At 38.6% G+C, this 12,897-nt stretch overlaps 1 protein-coding gene across 1 annotated transcript in view; it reads left to right on the top strand.

Moving 5' to 3' along the window:
• The window catches only part of dnah5 (dynein, axonemal, heavy chain 5), a 178,979-nt gene that overhangs the window by 84,600 nt on the left and 81,482 nt on the right, over window positions 1–12,897 (top strand). Inside the window, exons 36-40 of the mRNA XM_078420238.1 lie at window positions 4,908–5,086; window positions 6,477–6,664; window positions 9,394–9,588; window positions 10,281–10,415; window positions 11,411–11,518. Coding sequence (XP_078276364.1) covers window positions 4,908–5,086; window positions 6,477–6,664; window positions 9,394–9,588; window positions 10,281–10,415; window positions 11,411–11,518 — 805 coding nt within the window. The remainder of the gene's footprint in view (window positions 1–4,907; window positions 5,087–6,476; window positions 6,665–9,393; window positions 9,589–10,280; window positions 10,416–11,410; window positions 11,519–12,897) is intronic.

Raw genomic sequence — 12,897 nt, 5'->3', positions numbered from 1 at the left:
GTGTCAGTACATTTCCTGTTGCTACCTTATATGGCAAGTTTTACAATGTCCTATAAATCTTTGTGTCTTTCGGGACCTCCGTGTCCGTTGTGTCCATCGTGACCTCTTCTTTCTTGGGAACAGAGGGCAGTCCATATGGCAAGTTGTTCTTCTTAACACTTCAAAGGATGGCTAACCATCAAAGCCTTAAAGCCAGTTGCCCATATCAAAGGATACCCTTAGCCATAAACAGGATGTCCTGGCAACATAATCGAGCTGGAGCTTTTACACCTTTTTAACACCCCTGCAATAAAACCCACATGGCTACGCTGAATTTGAGCCCTTACATCCCCTCTTTGATTATACTATAATCACAGTCTTTTAAAGTGGTTGATTGACAAATATTTGGCATATACATGGACTGAAACAATAACAGATTAACAGAATCACAACAATTAACGCAATGATACTGCCATAATGGAGAATCGGCCCCCACACATATCCTAAACTAAACCAATCCCATCCTGAAGCATTAATTCGATCTTGGGCTAAATCTGCCCCTATTTTCTTAGTCAAGTCAAGTCAATTTTATTTGTATAACACATCTAAAAACAACCCACATTGACCAAAGCGCTGTACATCAGTTCAGGTACTAAGAACAAACATACAATGGCACACAAACATAACAGCACATACATAAACAGTTCACAGCACCCCCTCAGAGGGCTCAAACGCTAAATGCTCTTTCTATAACCTCCTTCACATGCCCCACGATATTGGTGATATTAGAGGATACATCTGGTACAAATGTACAACATTCTTGCCCTATCATAGCACAGGTACCCCCTCTCTTGGCTAGCAGGAAATCTAGAGCCATACGATTCTGGAGAGCGACAAGACGCAGGGCCACCATTTCATTTGTTAACTGGCCTATTTGTTCCTGAGTCTCGTACAGTCCATCAGCGGTACAATTTGCTAATTGTTCCAGGGCACTAGCTAAGTTTCAAATTTTAGTTCCCGCCCGAGCGGTTCCCCATCTCGGGAATATTAGCCACCAAAACCCCTCAAACTCCGATACAGCTCGATTAGAGCTCCACTCTGGATGCTGCAGAGGATGATTTATGATTCGTAAAGGTGGGATCACAAAAGCTAGATAACAGCACCCTGTCCAGGTCTCATAAGATCCCTGATCATACCGTGGCGAAAGTCCTGGTAACCAGACATATGCTCAGCTCCCACATTTTAAGTAAGTCCCATTAAGAGGTCTTGGGGGAACTGCAGTACTGATATGGGTGCATGTGCTGAATCCCACAGACAGACCAACTTCATTTGGTCTAGATCCCATTCTACAGAAACAAGTTGTATTTATTGGTGTTTCTGGAGAGTCATGAGGAGAATTAACTTGTATCCGGGGCCAATTCTCCTGTGTTTGATTAAGATAGGGTCTCAAGGACCACCCATTAAAACATTGAAATCCACAGTCATCTGGTCGGTTGTCATAATCCGTACACCAATTATTGGAGCCAGGGCTCTGTGAGTGATTCAAAAAGAACCGGGCAGACCTGGTGTACTAAAGCACCAGCTCACCCTCCGAGCAAATGGTTATCGCTCTCAATACTAGGCAGTAAATAAGTCAATAGTAAAGCGTGCACGGAATAGGAGTAAGGAAAGGTGTTATCCATAAAATAGTTCACCATGACGTTGCTACGCCTGATTAAAAGCTTTGTCAACTTGTAACATGAATTTAAAAATACCTGGACTGAAAGACAAAAACAAAATTCCCATGTAACCTCCAATTTTTCCCAGTCTATTCTTCCCCTCATCTCCTCTCGTAGGGACGACTGATGTAACCCTCGAGTTCGTCTACATCGACCCTGATACGGCTGCTGCTTCTTACATGGAAAACTAAATTCATCTGTCAGGCATTGGAAATTAAGCTGGCACAAAGCATGTCCACAGGGTACAACCCAATAGGCTTGGTCTCTCAATTGTTTAGCTCTGGTCTTATTAAACCATTAAACTATCCTGAGCAGGGTCCTATTCCTTCTGCCTTCCAGGGTATTGTGCCTTTGTCTCCTCTGCACATCATCTGATCGTCTTTACATAAATGTCGTGGAGTAAATACAGATTGACCACAATACCATATAATTCTTGAGTGCATTTCCCCTAATAGCAGGAGTAACAATAGCTAAATAGCAACATCAATAGCAAAATCAATCCATCAGCTAAACACATCAACAATAACTAAGCAATACTTATAACTATGTACACGTGGCAATTCAATAAAATCACTCTCAATCAGTACCCCGTTCCTGCCTTCTCCCCATACCCCCTCACTCCGCTATCCTTAAGAGCTCTATAAAAGTAAGGTACAGTATACAGTGTAAACTTAATTAAGAAATGGGGAAAAGTGCCATCTGAAAAGTAAAATTAACAAAGTTCTCTAAATACTCATCTGGTGAGTGATGTAGTGTATCTAGACTTTCAGAAAGCCTTTGATGAGGTCCCACACGGGAGATTGGTGAGCAAAATTAGAGCACATGGTATTGGGGGTAGGGTGTTGACATGGATAGCAAATTGGTTGGCAGACAGGAAGCAAAGAGTAGGAGTAAACGGGTCCTTTTCAGAATGGCAGGCAGTGGCGAGTGGAGTGCCGCAAGGCTTGGTGTTGGGGCCTCAATTGTGTACCATATATATTAATGATTTGGATGAGGGAATTAAAAGCAACACTAGCAAGTTTGCAGATGACACAAAGCTGGGTGGCAGTGTGAACTGTGAAGAGGATGTTAGGAGGTTGCAGGGTGACCTGGACAGGTTGAGTGAGTGGGCAGATGCATGGCAGATGCAGTATAATATAGATAAATGTTAGGTTATCCATTTTGGCGGCAAAAACAAGGAGGCGGGTTATTATCTCAATGGTGTTAGGTAAGGGGGAAGTGCAGCGAGATCTGGGAGTCCTTGTACACCAGTCACTGAAAGTTGGCGTGCAGGTACAGCAGGCAGTGAAGAAAGCTAATGGCATGTTGGCCTTCATAACAAGAGCATTTCAGTATAGGAGTAAAGAGGTTCTTCTGCAGTTGTATAGGGCCCTGGTAAGACCACATCTGGAGTATTGTGTACAGTTTTGGTCTCCTAATTTGAGGAAGGACATCCTTGTAATTGAGGCTGTGCAGTGTAGGTTCACGAGATTGATCCCTGGGATGGCGGGACTGACATATGAGGAAAGATTGAAAAGACTAGGCTTGTATTCACTGGAGTTTAGAAGGATGAGGGGATCTTATAGAAACATAAAATTATAAAAGGAATGGACAAGCTATATGCAGGAAAAATGTTCGCAATGTTGGGCGAGTCCAGAACCAGGGGCCACAGTCTTAGAATAAAGGGGAGGCCATTTAAAACTGAGGTGAGAAGAAACTTTTTCACCCAGAGAGTTGTGAATTTGTGGAATTCTCTGCCACAGAGGGCAGTGGAAGCCAAATCACTGGATGGATTTAGGAGAGAGTTAGATAGAGCTCTGGGGGCTAGTGGAATCAAGGGATATGGGGAGAAGTTGGGCATAGGTTACTGATTGTGGATGATCAGCCATGATCACAATGAATGGCGGTGCTGGCTCGAAGGGCCGAATGGCCTCCTCCTGCACCTATTTTCTATGTTTAATAGAGTTAGTAATTAAAAAAAACAAATATCTTTGAAGAACTGCTTCATAATAAAGACCACTGTTTAATTGGGAAGCAGAAGAGTGTCGAATCAAACAAAATTTGATCCCACCAGCAACGTGTGGTTGGCTTTCAACTTCTTTGGTGTCTGATCTTGTTGCAAAAATGATTTGAATCTGTAAACTTATAATTTGCACGAATTTCATCTATTGCATTCATCATTTGTCATTGCCTTATTAAGAAAATCCGTGCCTCCGGGGAGAGTTCCATGACTGGTGCAGTAATAATGATTGTGGAACAAGTTTCATTTATTCAAATCTAATTCCTGTTGATGACCAAGCAGTAGGCTTAACTAAGTTGATATCTTGTGCAGATAATAGTGCAGCCATGCACAGTACCCCAAGGATGAAAATGTGAAATCCATTTGTGTCGAGACTTTGGATGAGGATAATTAACATAAATTGGGGAGATGTGTTCATCAAAATATTAAATTTGGGGAATAATGGGGAGGCAATTTAAAACTGAGGTGAGAAGGAACTTTTTCATTCAGATGTGAATTTGTGGAATTCTCTGCCACAGAGGGCAGTGGAGTCCAAATCACTGGATGGATTTAAGAGAGAGTTAGATAGAGCTCTAGGGGCTAGTGGAATCAAGGGATATGGGGATAAGGCAGGCACAGGTTATCGATTGTGGACGATCAGCCATGGTCACAATGAATGGCGGTGCTGACTCGAAGGGCCAAATGGCCTCCTGCACCTAGTTTCTATGTTTCTATGTAACTTCAACCAGTGTAACAATGTTGCAATAACTCACTGGATTATAAGCAGAGGACATTCACTCTCATCCTGATGAGAGACTGAATTTCACAAATTTCTGACTCCGTTACTGTTAAATTTCTTTATTTTTTAATATTATTTAAAATTTAATAAAATTTAATATATATATATTTTTTTAAATTGTTAAATTTGTTAAATCCGTGTCCAACACAAGATAGACTCAAAAAGCTGGAGTAACTCAGCGAGTCAGACAGCATCTCTGGAGAAAAGAAAAGGTGATGTTTCGGGTCAAGACCCCTTTTCAGACTGAGAGTCAGGATGTCGACCCGAAACGTCACCTATATCTTTTCTCCAGAGATGCTGTCAGACTCGCTGAGTTACTCCAACTTTATGTGTTGATCTTCGGTTTAGCTGACCAGATGAGTATTTAGAGAATCTGCTGTTCCTTCCTACACACTCCTTGTCTAACACACTTGTGCTATGTTATGTTCTTTAGATGTTACATAACTCTAGCTCAGGCACTTGGAATGAACATGGGAGGAGCACCTGCGGGACCAGCAGGGACAGGCAAGACTGAAACAACCAAAGACATGGGAAGGTGCCTTGGGAAGTATGTTGTGGTTTTCAACTGCTCAGATCAAATGGATTTTAGAGGTCTTGGTAGAATCTTTAAAGGTAAAAAAATATATTTTTATACATGCTATTGTATTATATTTATACAAATTTTGATGATATTGATCTGTTTTAATAAAAACAAACATTAACAACGATGATTTTAAATGTGTGTTTGTTTTCTCCCCGTCTTTCCTCTTCTTCTGTGGCCAACAGAGTAAATAGGTGGTATATTCACCTATGTAGGAAAGAATTACAGATGATGGTTTACGCCGTAGAAAGACACAAAATGCTGGAGTAACTCAATTGGTCAGGCAGCATCTCTGGAGAAAAGGAATAGGTGACATTTTGGGTTGAGACCCTTCTTCAGATCTGAAGAATAGTCTCGACCCAAAACATTACCTATTCCTTTTCTCTAGTGGTATATTCACTTGTTCTTCTCTATATGGCCACTAGATGGTGTGCAAGCAATTAAATGTGCACACTGAGCTTCTCATAAAACCAAAAGAACATGTTGGCTTTATTGCAACATCCCTTCTTGGAAATCCCTGACGTATGAATGTTCAAAGTTGTAAAGATCCATTTTGGATGGAATTGAGAACCTTGTCCGTTCACGCAAAAGCTTTTCCAACGCTCACCAACTCACAAACTCCCCATTCACCTGCCTTTCAGTCATCACTTGCCCCATCCTTGGAAGAGCCAAGAAGAATCTGCACAGCCATAAAGGAGTAACTCATCCTTTATCCCAAAAGATTGCCTAAGATGAAGCAAATTGTCCGACTTAATCTTGTCATTGTTAATTGAAAAGCAGAATATTGTAGGTGCTAGAAATCTAAAATAAAAGCAGAATAAAAATGAAAATGCTTCATATGTGCAAAGGTCATTTTTCAATTCAATGATCTTCAAATGCAAGGCTTTTCTTTTCATGGATATTGTCTGACTTCGTTATTTCCAACATTTCTGTTTTATTAGCCATTATTTATTATTTTGTCCCAGTCCAAACTTGCATCTCTATTTTGGGGGGTAATTAATTTTTTTGAATAAAACAACTGTAATATATGGCATGTTATTGTTTGAGGGAATAAAAAAGATGTATTTGAATTTTATTTTGTAGCATAAATCATTATTGGAAACTGCAAATACTATGCAATTAACCACTGAGCAGTAAGCAGACATTTTGAAAGCTTGAGATGCATTGTTACCATGTAAATGAAAAGCTGCAAACAAATTTGCCAGAGGACATTGAAACATGTTGTTTGAACATGCAATGTGCCTTTTGGAAACTTTTGGATAAAGCCCTTGCAATTAAATTTGCAGCCTCCATATAGGTTAACAATTTTCGCTAACATTTCATATAAGTAGTTTTTTCAAAGTTGATGGGTATTTTCCATCTATTGTGCAAGTCTTTCAGCAGTATTCAACAAGTGTACAATATGAGTTATTCTTTTCATAGGCCTAGCACAGTCTGGATCCTGGGGTTGCTTTGATGAATTTAACCGTATTGACCTGCCGGTTTTGTCAGTGGCTGCTCAGCAAATTGCGATAGTATTGACATGTAAAAAGGAACGCAAGAAAAATTTCATATTCACGGATGGGGATTCTGTCGAAATGAATGCTGAATTTGGAATATTCCTCACCATGGTAAGTGAAATTCAGTTTGTACAAAATATTTAAAAAAAAAGACTAGGGTTTTGTAAGAACATTTGAACAAATGGTACAACTAGGTAATCATAAATCACAGGGTGTTCATTATCACATGTGACATAATTGGAATATATTCAAAATGCAATAATTTAGCCTTGTAAGCAGATGTGGCAGTCAAGACTAAACATTGACCAGTTACTTTCTATTTAGTTCAGTTCTGGAGCATTAAAATGGTAGTGCCACAAACCCACTTTTTATCAGCTGACTCAGAAAGAACTAGGAATTGAAGTTGAACACAAAATTGGAGCAAGAGCCGGCCACCTGGCACCTCAAGCCATTCAGTGTGATGGTGGATGATCTGCCCTAGGGCTCAAATCATCTGTGATATTTCTCCATGATCCTGAATTCTCTAATCTTTCAAAACATGATTTGCACTTCATTTAAATATCTTCAGCCATCTGTGCTGAAGAGTTTCAGAAATTCATAACTGAAAAAAATCTTAAACTTCTCATTGTTGATAACTTCCTGGTTTTTACTGAGTCAGCTGATAAAAAGTGGGTTTGTGGCACTACCATTTTAATGCTTCAGAACTAATCTAACTAGAAAGGAACTGGTAAATGTTTAGTCTTGACTGCCACATCCGGTTACAAGGCTGAATTATTGTATATTGCATATATTCCAATTATGTCACATTTGGCCCATATCCTTTGACAGCTTCTTCTGGCAGCTTGTTCAATATATGTATTTCCCTCTGCATGAAGAATTGCCCTCTGATCTCTTTTAAAACTTTCCCTTTTGCAATGCCCTCTACCCTGGGAACAAGACTGACCATTCATTTGATCTATATCTCTCATTATTTTGTATACCTCTATACGGTCACTCCTTGGCCACTCACCCACCAGGTTAATGATATTCTTCCTTTCGAAGGGCGACCTGTTATAGTCCTCCAAGTGTGACTTTAACCAATGTCTTGTATAGTTGTAGCATGATGTACTTAATACCCTTATTGGTGAAGGTAATTTATGAAAATGCCTCTTTCAACATCCTGTCCACCTGTTTCGCCACTTTCTGGGAACTGCGTACCTGCACTATTAGTTCTCTCTGCTCTGCAACACTTTCTAGGACTCTTCTATTATCATTTAATAATATTCCCTTGTCTGGGACTCCACAAATGGAGAAATCTCAACGTCTACCCTGAGGATCATTTATGTTTAAAAAAAGTTCACCACTAATTTTTCGAACATCTTAAGAATGTAGATGCAACTTGTTTGACTAATGTGATAGTCTAGTTGGACTGCTTCCAATATCACTATATCCCTCATTAAATAAGGAGACCAAAATTGAATGCAGTACTCCAGGTGTGGCTTCACCCAGCACCGTGTACAATTTTAGTTTAGTTTAGTTTAGAGATACAGCGTGGAAACAGGCCCTTTGGCCCACTGAATTCACACCGACTACAACCGCCATACATTAGTTCTATCCTACACACTCGGGACAATTAACAGCCGCCAATTAACCTACCAACCTGCATGTCTTTGGTATGTGGGAGGAAATTAGAGCACCCAAAGGAAACCCATGTGGTCACAGGGGGAAAGTACAAACTCCGTAACAGACAGCACCCATATTAAGTATCAAACATGGGTCTCTGATTCTGTAGCAGCAACTTTACTGCTGTGCACTGTGCAGCCTTATTGTAACATTTTTTCCCCCTCATATTTCTAACCTCCAATCCCCTTGCAATAACAGCCAGTAAGTCATTTACCTACCTAATTACTTGCTGCACCTCTCTGGTAAACCAAGAACACCTAGCTCCCTCTGTCCTTGTGGCATAGCATGTGCATGCTTTCTGTTAGGAGCTTTCTGTTGGCAGTATTTTTGTTTACAGTGTTCATTAAATAAATCAGACCCCCAAAATCAAGGAAGACTGATTATTCAACAGGTCAGTTTTAGAAATGTTCAGTCAGTGATGAAAAGAATTCTGGATCAACGTCTGTGGTATAATGCGTTCACTTAATTTCTTTAGAACACACAATGTGCAGCTGGTGTGTGTGGGTGTGTGTATATATGTATGTACATGTATATGTCTATATATGTATAGATGTATATATATATGTGTGTGTATATATATATGTATATATATATATGTGTGTGTGTGTGTATATATATATGTATATGTATATGTATATATATGTATATATATGTATACATCATGTCTCCATACAAACAAGATAATTTTATGACTGGCCTGAGCCTAAGTATGCAACCTCATCTTTCCTGCTTATTATTGGTTGGCATTAGCCATCATTAATATGATATTATGATCCTGCTTTGATCTTGTACTTTCTAATGACCATTACCTCAGTAACAGTTTGGAATATCCTTCCTTTCACTCTACGAAGAAAATATTAACCAATTCCTTTCCATGTCTCTGATTTCCAACTTTGTACTTGCCACAGAAAGGTATTAGTCTGTGAACAATATTTATCATTGGTTCGAACTGAACCATTTGACATATTATTGATATGTCAATTTGCATAGGAAGTTGTGTTATATTCAGTGATTTTATTATAATATTTGGTTCAACTAATTGATTCAATTTCTGTGGTGGTAAAATTATCATTTGGCCATATAAATACTGGGCCAAATTATGAAAAATGTGTTCCTTAGTTGTTCAATTACCCAGAGAGATTTTTTTCTGTTTCTGAAATATGCTTTTCGATCTGTAGAACCCAGGCTATGCAGGACGCCAAGAACTGCCTGAGAATCTGAAGATTAACTTCCGCTCAGTTGCCATGATGGTACCAGATCGTCAGATAATTATTCGTGTTAAGCTTGCTAGTTGCGGATTTATTGACAACATAACTCTTGCCAGGAAGTTTTTCACCCTGTACAAATTATGCGAAGAACAACTCTCTAAACAGGTTTGTGTACGCCAGATCACGCTAATACTGGTCAGTGACAAACTTAATCAAAGTGACAGGGTAAATTCGCAATTTATCAGATCATACAATGATCTGTATCTGTTTATGTCACATTCTAATTAATTATTTATCTTCCTTTTCCCCTTCTGGGAGCAGTATTGATTACAATGGCTGCTAACTTAACTTCATGCCTTCCACTTCTGAACTTCCAATTAATAAGCGTAATTTAGTTTTTGATTTTAATTTAATTCTGCTACTGCTCACAGAATTTAAGATGTATATTGTTCAGCATTTATATTACTGGAACTATTGATTAATCACAGAAAAATTAAGACTTTCATTTCGTGATTATTATTTGTACCTAATCTACAATGTCTCGCACTTCAAAGCTTTTGAAGCTGATAGGGTGAATGCTTAAAAGTGCATGAAGAACTTTGTTGACAGTTGAGGGAAAACATTTGAGAAGCTACACAATTTAAATTCTGATTTTAATGATTTTTTAATTTTACAGAGTGAATCACAGATAAATGTCATGTAGCAGGGATTTGCATCTGAAATGAGTGCAGATCTAATGATTTGCGATATAGTTTTGAAAACGTCTTACTAATCCAACTTGCAGGTGACTCATGTTGTAACCACTGGATCAAAAGTATAACCTATCAATAAAGTTTTGCACAATTTTCCCGCTCTAGGTGCATTATGATTTTGGCCTGCGTAACATCCTGTCAGTGTTGCGGACACTGGGAGCTGCAAAAAGAGCCAATCCCAATGATACAGAGTCTACCATTGTCATGCGTGTACTTCGTGACATGAACCTCTCTAAATTGGTAAGTTTCAATACTGTGCATATTTGAAAGAAAACAGATTAATAGAAGTAATTTGAAAGCGCAACCTAAAACTTGCTTCATATTTGTTTGAGCCAGAATTAAATACTTTTCAGTGAATGTCAGAACCAAGTAATGCAGTTGTTAAAGAGATTTTTGTATATTATTTATTAACTACTGGATGTTAAGATATTAAAACTATTAACTGATCAAAATGTATCGCTTTCCAATTTGAAAAGAATCACACAAGGATGTTTTGTAATCCAAAGCAATTTTCATTTATTCCAGAGCAACAAATAATACTTTTGCAGATTTCTCTGCGACAGCAATGAATTTCTCCATAGGGGAAAAAATGTGGTTCTAAATTTAGTTCTAAATTGAGTATAAGAGTCAGGAAGCCATGATGCAGCTCAATAAGTCTGCTTTGGCTGCATTTGGAATATTGTGTGCAGTTCTGGTCGCCCAAATGCAGGAACGATGTGAAGACTTTGGAGATGGTGGAGATGAGATTTACCAGAATGCTGATTGGGAGGGGGTTTAGCCACAAGGAAAGATTAGACAGACTTGGATGCTGAAGGTTGAGAGAAAACGTGATAGGAGTGTATTCAGTTATGAGAGGCACAGATAGACAGTCAAGACCTTTTTCCCAGGATGGAAATGTCAAAGACCAGAGGGCATAGCTCTAAAGTCAAAAGGGACAATGTTTGAAGGAGATATGTGAGGCATGTTCTTTCTATAGAGAGTTGTGGGTGCCTGGAAAGTGCTGCCAGGGGTAGTGATGGAGGCATATCCGGTAGTTGGTTTGGATAGGCACATGGATATGAGAGAATGGAGGGGTATGGATCATGAGCAGAGAGATGAGATTAGATTTGTTTATCTTAGCATGTTCGACACAGACATTGTGGCTTGAAGGGCCTGTTCTTGTGCTGTATTGTTCTATGTTCTAAATTATTTACAGATTTCAAATATACTAAAGTGGCAAAATACTTACTTCCTAGATTGATGAAGATGAGCCACTTTTCCTCAGCCTGATTGAAGATCTGTTTCCTGCCATTCAGCTGGACAAAGCAGGCTACCCAGAACTGGAAGCTGCCATAGACAAAAAAGTAACATTTTACAAACTGTCCATTATTTGGCAAATATCTGATGTGAAGTGTTTTTATAATCATAATTCTTGAAAACAATGCATACTATTAATGCAGCATCTGATTCTGCTGAATCTAAAACACATCAAGATTATAAGGTCATTGGTTATTACATTAATTAATTGTTTGACAGATATCATCAGCAAAATAATTGAATTCTAAACCATCCACTATTCCAAATCTCATGATAGTAAATGGTATAATCACTAATCCCTCACAAATTAACATTCCGGTAGCAAATAACCCAAAATTCCTATTGATTAGTCAGGCAAAGCATATTACTTTGCCTCTCTAGCACTGACAGAGTGATTGCAGCCAGGATGTAATGAAACAATGTGCCAAGATTGTAAAAACCCGCAACTCGCAGTCTCCCAATTTGAGAGAGAATTATTTATTCCTACTTGTGGCTTTCTGACCCATAACCAGTTCTTCATTCATATCAGTATATTATCCCCTTCTCCAAGTGTTCTAAACATGGTTTCTTACCTCCTGCATTGGACCTTATTGAAAGGTTCAGACAATCCAAATGCAACACATTCACTCAACTCCCCACCCATATCTATTTTGCTAGACATGTCTGCAAAGAACTCCAATATATTAGTAAAACATGATTTTCTTTTCACAAATCTGTGCTGATTCTACTCAATCCAACGATTCCTTTCCAGACATTGTTATTACATGATTCATGTTAGAGTTCAAATATTTTTCCCACTACTGACATTCGACTAATAGGTTGGTTTGGTATTCCCTACTACCTCTCTTCCTTCTTAAATACTGGGATCTTATTTGTAGATCATCCATCATTGGGATTTATTGAATTTCAAGCTTGCTTCCCTCTTGCACTAATTTGTGATTAATACTTATTTCCTTCAGTTCTTCATTCCTGCAAGATCCTTGGTTCTTCCATTGTTCTGATTGCATGATGCTGTGAGGAAAAACACAATTAAATGTTTAATTCCTCATTTATACTTCCTTGTCTTTTCGTTTACATATGTACATATGCTCATGCATTTGTTTCTTTGTTTTTTTGTCAAATAGCTGGTACATTTTTTCTTGCCTCTTGCCATTTTTTACCCATTTTTGGTGCTCTTTTTGGTGAACTGCTCCTTCATCTTTTTTTCATATCATTATAGTTTCCTTTGTGAAGGTTTAAGTTCCGAATTTTGGCTGACACATTCAAAATCAATGCCAAATTCTATAATATGAGGGTCACTCTTCCGTAAATATTCCTTTACAACAAAATGATCAATTTACTCCGTAATGCAGACTTGACCCTTGTTTTAGTCATGGATTAGAGTCGTGGATGCTGAGGAGGTTTATCTGAGGGAGACTGTTTCTGG

This window comes from Rhinoraja longicauda, chromosome 2 (assembly GCF_053455715.1).
Source record: "Rhinoraja longicauda isolate Sanriku21f chromosome 2, sRhiLon1.1, whole genome shotgun sequence".
Lineage (NCBI taxonomy): Eukaryota > Metazoa > Chordata > Chondrichthyes > Rajiformes > Arhynchobatidae > Rhinoraja > Rhinoraja longicauda.
The sequence above is the reverse complement of the archived record's forward strand: the minus strand, read 5'-3'. Positions and strand labels throughout refer to the sequence as shown.